This window comes from Ptychodera flava, unplaced genomic scaffold, assembly GCF_041260155.1.
Source record: "Ptychodera flava strain L36383 unplaced genomic scaffold, AS_Pfla_20210202 Scaffold_30__1_contigs__length_3116999_pilon, whole genome shotgun sequence".
NCBI classification, from domain to species: Eukaryota; Metazoa; Hemichordata; class Enteropneusta; family Ptychoderidae; genus Ptychodera; species Ptychodera flava.
In genome coordinates, this window is record NW_027248352.1 from 2288460 (window position 1) to 2297676 (window position 9217).

Consider the following 9217-nt stretch of genomic DNA (forward strand, 5'->3'; position numbering starts at 1 on the left):
AGATATATTATTCAGGTCCTTGGTTTCCCTTTCATTTTCTTTTTCGATTCTCGGTAATGACGCATCGCAGCCTTAGCACAATAGCGGACGCAGAACATTTACGATGGCGTTGTCTCCCGATGCTGGACTTCTGTAAGATATTTCTAAAGAGTGTCACATGGGCATATCTACAACCTTTGATAACAGGTGATGTCGCCTTTAACAACTCTCAAGCTTTGCGTTAGACGTAATGCATTTATAGGTTGCTTGGTCAAATCGCATTTATCTGTAAATACCAAATATTTACAAGTGGCATTTGCATCTGTGTTCAGGGAAATAAAATTGTCGTTTAGTGCTAAACTTAAATGTTATTCAATTCCCGTAAGCTGCCTTCACCTGACCTTATCGAGGCCTTAGAGAGTTAGAGAGTTACATGGGAGGTTATTATGGTATGTGCGTCCCAGTATGCCTTTTTTATCGCACGAGGGCCTCTCTTTGGTCATAATAAGCCATTCAATCTTTTGTTATTGCATATAGTCGAAAGCGTCGAGACGTCATACTCTGAGGCCGTGTTCGTGTATCATTAGATGGTATGAAAATCTAAACCAAAAACCAACCATGGAGAGAGAGAGAGAGAGAGAGAGAGAGAGAGAGAGAGAGAGAGAGAGAGAGAGAGAGAGAGAGAGAGAGAGAGAGAGATATTCAGGCCCTTGATTTTCCTTTTGTCGGCGGTATATGCAGGACGTTCCTGGTTTTGTTGATTTCCATGGTAACAAAAGAATTAATCATAGTGTCCATGTACGTTTGACCTGGACATGTCTTTTCACGATAATAGAAATAAAAATGAACAACAGTTCAACGATGAGAGTTGATAGCAGCTTTTTATACTTTGTACAACGAGAGACCAACACATTTTGTTTTTTTTCTGAGTGACCTTGAGTGTAGGCAGAGGTCTACAACTAAGAAATCGTCGTCATTTGTGATGGGTGTTGATGACCTGTATTGGTGTAGAAAAATTGCACATCTGATAAATTTGACCATTTATATTCCACATACTCGAAAAACATGCATATCTTCATAATACAAAATAGACATTCAGAAATGCATTGGATATTTTGGGAAATACATGCACCATGTAAAAACCCGCTTCGTGACTATAGCAAAAAGGAATATGTAAATGTTAAACATTAATAAGGAGAGAGGAGAGAGAGAGAGAGAGGAGAGAGAGAGAGGAAGAGAGAGAGAGAGAGAGAGAGAGAGAGAGAGAGAGAGAGAGAGAGAGAGTTTGTCGGAGATATATCAGGGCTTTGAGAGATTATTCAGAGAGATATTCAGTCCTTGGTTTTCTTTCGTTTTCTTTTTCGATTCTCGGTACTGACGCATCGCAGATTTAGCACAATAGCGGACGCAGAACGTTTACGATGTCATTGTTATATGTTTGTGTTGATTTCCATCGAGTGGCTCCCCTGATGCTGGCTTTTGTAAGATATTTCTCAAGAGGTGTCAAAATAGGGTTACCAAAAACCCATTACCGCAATATATATATATATATATATATATATATATGATATAATTTAAACATTCAGTCATTGTGTTTAAATGAGATTGTTGTCGTGTCAGTTGTAAGCAGTCCGGGTTATGTCCATAGAGAGGATATTACGATTGACCAATCAGCCAACGTGCCGCCGCTAACGTCATGAATAATTAACCATGCGAACCTTGGCTCGTACATTGCAACCAGTTTGGAACTTTTCGGCTTGATTTCGCCTTTATTTTCAGCACTGGGTAGTTTTTAGATGTAGACTTTACGCACGATGCTCAGTGCGGCCGAGATGGTGACCGACACAAGTGGTTAGTACATTGAGAATTACTTATTTGGATGAATTTCCTGGCCAGGTACGGCTCCTAGAAATCAGCATTTGACCCTTGTAAATCTACACTAAGTTATTTGTCGCCAAATATCGCCTATTTTTGGTCAAATTTCAATTTAACCTTGCCATCTGCAGTATGGAGAATGTTTCAAGCTTTGCAAAAATGGGTCAACTGTTTTAGTCGGTCATTGGAGCACGATGGAGCACGATTTTTTCGATCACCCATGCATTTCCCGTACGATTGACCATTTGCTCAGAAAAACGCGTGCCGGATGAATCGCCGAGAAGTTAACCAAAAGCTGGAAAAGAGAACGAAAACGTCCAATAACTCTTTGTTGAATATGGTCAAGGGTAAAGAAACTCAGAAAACTATTCCTGAAGAAATCTTACAATTTTTAACACGGTAGAACGTCGCCAATCGACTGGAGCCGGGTAGCCAACAGTCTCACTGGATCGGTGGATCTGTCAGGTCACATCGCGATCTGAACAAAGTGAACTAACGTAACCTTTGATCCTTGTTACATATACAGTACGTTCAATGAGCTGCGAATGTACTCCACTCTTTTTATGCATAAAGCAGATGTCCAGAACTGTTGTCAGAAAAATGTGATTGTGAAATATTAGTGCATGTTGCTTTCTTACACTGAATTCTTATAGAGGGAAACAGAAAAGTATCAGGAACTTGTCATGCGTTTCATATGAACTGCAGATTTCATAATGATAAGTACACTTTGCAAAACAAACTTTCAATTTACAGACATCAAAATATATCTGACATGTATCTCTAATATATTAATTTACTGCGTCCGAAGGGTGCGCCGAAAAATATTAAACATCCAGATATCTCTGATCTATATACATATCTGAAAGTCATGCAGCTGAAGGGCATGCTGAAAAATATTGTTTGATAGTTTTAAGAAATGCGCCCAAAGGGCGCGCCGAAAAATTTGGCTTATTATTATTAAAGTTAAACGCCCGAAGGGTGCGCCGAAAAATATTAAACATCCAGATATCTCTGATATATCTGAAAGTAATGCAGCTGAAGGGCATGCTGAAAATATTGTTTGATAGTTTTAAGAAATGCGCATTATAGGGCGCGCCGAAAAATTTGGCTTATCATTATTAAAGTTACACGCCCGTAGGCAGCGCCGAAAAATGCAATGAATGATGAAATTTGTGGCTGGCACAATGCATTTTTCTCAAGTATGAGACCTGTCAAAATAAAAAAAAATACACTGACCCCCCCCCCATTGGGCATTTCAAAAACATGGTCACCCCCTTATCATCAAAGTATAAAACGGGGTGACTCAATGAATCCACAGCGCCCCCCCCAAAAAGTAAATGAAAGTAAACAATGAGATCCTACTGTCAACTTCGTTAATTTGGTTTCGTTAGATATTCGAAATATTCCCCTGCTTTCGTTTTCATTCTGTTAATAGTCGTACTACAGCAGCTGGGTCTGTGCTGACCTGATTCTAAAGTACGTTTCCGGAGCAACAACAACAAACAATCATGACTTGCATACCTCAATCTGTTTACCTTCTATACGATAATTGAGTTCGGAGACCTTATTGTCTAGGTATTGTGCTATAATTGAACTGAATTATATTAGAATTCACTATCGTTTACAGAAGGATCCCAACTAGTTTGTTTGAAAAAATGTTTGAAGCAAGCAGACAATATATACAGGCTAGGGACCGGGTCAGTTTCTTCGGCTTGGGGGGGGGGGGCTGTATCATACTTCAGAAAGAGTGTCTTCACACCATACCTGTACAAACTAGGTGAATGCTTTCCAGCATATCAGTTTGATGTGCTATTTGCGTGATCGTGTCTATTACAGGGTCGAGTGAAACCACCCCCCCAGGTTTATGAGTTAGTAATTTTTCTTCTACTAGCTCAAAGATAGTCAAATAATTTCGCTGGTAGTTGACCTGCCCGTATGTGTGTCGGAGAACAGGTTGCAGCATGTATTTAATTTAAAGACCACTCGGGTATAATACACTAGCGCAGTTTTTAAGCTTCAAGGAACCTTACCAATTTTATCCTGTCTTTTCATTGGTTTTGAGATAAGCAAAAGTGTACTTTGTACACAGTGATCACAATGAAGTCAAGTTAATGTCAACTGCTAAATGTATTGTAAGGCAATGAACAGATTCTTAAAAACATTCTGTAAGGGTCACTTTCTCTACAGGTGTTAATATTTAACATTTCAATAGCATTTGTAAAACTCTGGGGGAAGAGTTACATATGTGAAAAACTGAAATCTTTGACAACTAATATGTTTTTAAATGTACAGTTCTAACTGATTAAAATAGTGTTTCACTTTTGATGAAGATTGATTTCCAAGCAAATTTTTCAAAATCTCTGATTGCAGGTTTTGACATGGTATTGTCCAAAGACAACCAACCATTGGTCTGTGCTGACTATGGCAGTGCACTAAACCTGACCAAGGGTCCCAAAGAAGGAGATACATCCCATAATATTCAGTGGGGAGTCATGCAGAAGCAGTTGCCACCAGGAGCACAGAGGTTGGTTCAGTGCTTTGTTTGTATGAGATTTTCTCCACCCATACTTACATATTGCACGTTTACAATACACCTGTGCTTGAAGTATATGAAACTTTATGAATTGGGAAGATTTCGTTGTTTGTAAGCTGTAAAAGTAGTAACAAATTATCTAGACCATCCGCTTCGCGTATATCCTGTCAAAGAAATGCTAAAAGTACGGTACACCCGAATTTGATTGTTGATACATTAAAATTCATCACATCTTTTTTTTATGTGCGATATTTGCTTCCTTGGAAGTTGTCTCTAAATATTGGCACAAATAGAAATTGAAAATGGCGATTTAAAGTACTCCAGGAAATTTATCCTGATGTGTTAAAATATGAGAGCAAGAGTTATCTAAAGAGACTTTAGCTGCAAATTTTGCTGGCTGTTAAAACTATTTTGTTTTTAATATCAGCAATAGTTACTTTTCCTTCTGCACAAAGTATATGAAGATACACAGCATTAAGCTTGTCCACTCAGTCTTTTTCTTGCATTAGTCAAATTTTAGTCGCTGGCAAGTGAATTCTAGTCCACAATAAACTTTGATTGTAAATATACCGGTATACATGTTGTGTTTGACAAGCAGAAAGATTTTTTTTTCAGTATGCCCTGGTCTGTAGAACAATAACTTGAACTTGATTTATGAAACTAAAGAACAATTCAAATTTACCTCTATTGTTCTTTCCATACATTCTGTGCACCGACGTAACTCATTCCATCATTGTTTTTAGCCACAGAGTTGCCATTGACTATCTGGGTGTCAAGTATTTCTGCTCCAACATGCACCATCCAATGGGTTACCAACAAATGAAGGGACGTCATCTTGAAATTATGGGATAAAAACATGTTATTGTAAGTTATGCCTGTGACTATATTCTACAGTGGCTTACATTAATTATGACCAAGGCCATCAAATAAAAATGTCCATGACAAAGATAGGAACAGTTTGCCTTTTGTTGTACTCAGCGATTTCTCCCTTTTAAGTTCTAGGTAATATCAACATTGGAGACAGAAGGCTGAAAGCTTCGTGATAACTTTCAAAAAAAGAAAACATTCCTTTTATATATCAATATTAAAAATTAAAGGTCAAAATGCAAAGTTATTGGACCAGAAAAACAAATTACATAAACTTTACTGATATATGAAATGCAAGATGTCTGCCATATGCAACATTTAAACATTTTTATTTTCACAAATGAAAGACACTGAGAACAGTTCAGGTTACACTATTAGTCCACACAAATAGCAGGTCGGAAAGATTTCCTAAATATGAGAGTGTCCAAAAAGAGTTCTCCAAGTGTGATTAAGCCCTAACCATTCCACCAAAATTCCCACTGGTAAAATTCCCACTGGTTTACCAGTAGTCCACTATCACTACTTATAACAGTAGGTTTTGGACAAGCCATGCTGGTGAAAGATCAACATATTGCCAGAGACGGTTCCTGTAATGACGATCATATCTTTCTCTCCATCAGATTCTACACTTTGAATGGAAGTCAATGACACTATCATCACAGCAAGACCACGAAGGCTACCTCATTAAGAAATATTTCAAAATGTGTAAATTTACAATATGAAGCACAGCTACAGAACAACATACATGAATGTTTGGATTGAATGCTGATTGATTGATTTATGAATAGATTTAAATTACACTGAATACACATTGCTACTGCAGTGTTGTGCAAGCTATTTCTCTTTAGGCCATACTAGTTAAATTATTTTGTTAGGGTCGTGGACTTGACTAGTTCAAATAGAACTATTTCCATGACCTCACCAGAAATACTTTTTGAGTTTACTCCTTTGCTATGTACGATGTTCGTGATTTTCTGGAGAAATAAATTACAATTACAATTTGTTTTGAGTCCACTCAAGATTGGAAAAGGTACGCATCTAAGCGGCTGAAAAAACACACAAAGAAAATTAACACAATGTAATTTGATTGCAGCAAATAAAAAATTGTAACCAAGTTTTAGTTCAGAAAATCTAAGCGGTTATGTCCTCAAATTTCCTATTCAAATACACTGTGTGTGTTTTTCATGAAAACTTTAAAAACCTAAGCGGGCGGGGACGCAAAACAAAGAATTTCATTACTTTGGCCTTACATGATTTGACAGAAATTTCTCCAAGTACATTCTGGTACATTGCTTGCGAAATAAATTTTCTTTAAGGCCATTTAAAGAAAATTCTTTATTTGCCATCCTTGGAGTTTTAAAAAACTTACCAGCCAGCCAGGGTGAAGAACAAGCTCAGACAAAAAAACATAGTGTAACAATAATGGTTTATTTTGGGAAAATAATGTTTTGTTTTTAATAATGTTCACACTGTGTTTGTTTGTTTTTTAATTTCTCTGAAAACCTACCACAAAGCGGGAGCAAACAAACAAAATAACTTAAAGCGACTAAGTTTGCTATTCCAATTTAATTCTTGGGATGTCATATCAGATAAGGCCAATGAGCACAATTTAGATTGTGATGTGAGATGAGATAAGGCCAAAGAGCACTTTTCATTTCAATGATTTTTTGACATTATTTCATTACATGATTGTAATCAGACATGCAGCTGAAAATGTGTCTTGAACTGCACTTACGATTGATGGATTTACCTGAGCGTCGATCAACAACTCTATATTCCAAACCGTTACAAAAGTTGCAACCATTTTAGCAAGACAATAAAATCCTACTTTTGTGTGACTTTCATCTGTGGAGTTTCTAAGCTCAATCTCAGCTCAATAAACCATAAAGTGTATTCTATGAAGACCAAAACAATTTGAAGTAAATGTTTTCTGTCAGTGTCTATCTCTATGTTTATGCATCATCCTTGTGTGTTTGTGTGTATTGTTTGTGTGTCAGTGTCTCTGTGGGTGAGGTCAGATGAAAGTGGTTCATTATCCAATTGCCAGGCCTATCAAAGCATCATGCAAATTCTTGTTGACTGCTAATATCTAAGCCATTTTGAACCTCTTTGTCTTTTAACAATACATTTTCACTCTTCAAGAGCAGTCAACTTGAAAGGTTCACTCAAAGAGTAGCTACTATGTGCACCATACATTCAAAGTACCTGTTGTACACGACCCATAATCTTTCAACAGTTTTAAGTATTTCTTTACAGTCACACTACAGTTTTGAGGGCTCCAAAACTTCAGTTGCAAATAAATGAAAGAGTTCAGTGTAAAGATGCTTTTTGCAATATGGTCAGCATTCAATGGCTCTAAATAATGTTGGCATTTTGTTATGTCAGGCCAAAGCAGTTGCAAGTGGGAGAATTGTGTTTCCAGTGTTTTAAAGGTGTGCTATATTCATGGTGCATTGTACCTACACGATTTGTTGACTGTAGAGTAAAAGTTGCCGCATTTGTGGTCAAAAGATCAAGGCACTGAGACGACATACAAAGAAGTGCATTGTGTACAGGCATTTTGACCTTTTTGTTCAAAGGTTAGAGTCAAAAGCCGAAATGTTATACATGGTACATTGCCTGGACGAGAGATTGCCATGCTTTTGACATGAATCTTGTCACACTTCTTGTCACCACTGCGTGCCATAAAGTTTATGCTACGAGATGTATCAAGGGTGAACAGAGGGAGGATCAATGTACATGCCGACAAAGACGAAACTGTGAAGAAATGATCTTTATAAAGAGTGAAAGGTAAGCAGTCATGTCAGTTTGACTAATGATGGATTTGACGTTTGGAGGTAATTATGAATATAGCGCCCCTAGTGGTGTTTTTGGCGTAATTTATGTGATTGATCCATAGACTTTAGCAAACAAACTTTACCCCCTTCTCTCTTTCACTCTCTCTCTCTCTCTCTCTCTCTCTCTCTCTCTCTCTCTCTCTCTCTCTCTCTCTCACACACACACACATACACAGTTTTAATATGTCTTCTGCCCCCCCTATCTTACTCATCTGGTATCGCCACATATATATATTCACATATATAAAAATGTCAATATACCGTAGACTGCTGCATATAGATACTACCAACAGCCACTGTTATTGTTGAACATTCACATTCTTTCCTAAAAGCCGCTGTTGATGCGTGGCTACCTTAAGCAAAGAAAAGATTTATTCCGATTTTTTCCGTCCAACAGTGTCAGTTTGTAATGATTTCTCTTATTTGATTTTATGTCTTGAGGATACTTAATCTGAATCATTCTTTAGGATATTCGCTTTCTACAAGCAGCACAAATGGTTTGAAAATAGATTCAAATATTAGTGCCCATGCGATTGAAGCCATGTCGGTGTTCGAGATTGTATTGTCTGTTTCATTCGCAAATAACTCATGTTCATCTCACAGTAATAAGAGAGAGAGAGAGAGAGAGAGAGGAGAGAGAGAGAGAGAGAGAGAGAGAGAGAGAGAGAAGAGAGAGAGAGAGAGAGAGACTGTCGGAGATATATGAGGCCCTAGGTTCCCTTTTGACGGAGATATATTTAGACCCTTGGTTGTCCTTTCATTTTCTTTTCGATTCTCGGTAATGACGTATCGCAGGCTTTGCACAATAGCCGTCGCAGAACGGTTTAAAATGGCATTGTTTATATGTTTGTGTAAATTGCCAGGGTGACAAAAAACAATTCGTCCCAGTGGGCATATACGTTTGATCTTGGTACGTTTTTCACGACGATAGAAATATAGGTATAGAACGATTTAAAGATGAGGGCGAGACAAATACACTGCTTGTTTATTCCTGAGTGACCTACAACTCAGGCGCATTGTCTACAGATAAGAAATCATCTTTTTTATATTGGTATTGAGAGGGGTATTTGTGCAGAAAAAATCATACTTTGCCGCTTAAGACGTGTAATTTTTCGCATCAAATATT

At 37.5% G+C, this 9217-nt stretch overlaps 1 protein-coding gene across 1 annotated transcript; it reads left to right on the top strand.

Moving 5' to 3' along the window:
* Positions 1–1714: 1714 nt before the first annotated feature.
* LOC139127311 (FAST kinase domain-containing protein 1, mitochondrial-like) lies at positions 1715–7131 on the top strand. Its single transcript, XM_070693229.1, has 4 exons — positions 1715–1830; positions 4225–4378; positions 5137–5251; positions 5875–7131. Exons 1-3 carry the CDS (start codon positions 1794–1796, stop codon positions 5237–5239), a joined length of 294 nt encoding a protein of 97 aa, XP_070549330.1. The 5' UTR covers positions 1715–1793; the 3' UTR covers positions 5240–5251; positions 5875–7131.
* Positions 7132–9217: the final 2086 nt, after the last annotated feature.

Excerpts from the sequence above, each read along its gene's own strand:
- LOC139127311 (XM_070693229.1), top strand. The coding sequence starts at position 1,794 with ATGCTCAGTGCGGCCGAGATGGTGACCGACACAAGTG. Across the intron at positions 1,831-4,224 it reads GATGGTGACCGACACAAGTG|GTTTTGACATGGTATTGTCC; the intron begins GTTAGTACATTG and ends CTCTGATTGCAG. Across the intron at positions 4,379-5,136 it reads TTGCCACCAGGAGCACAGAG|AGTTGCCATTGACTATCTGG; the intron begins GTTGGTTCAGTG and ends TTTTAGCCACAG.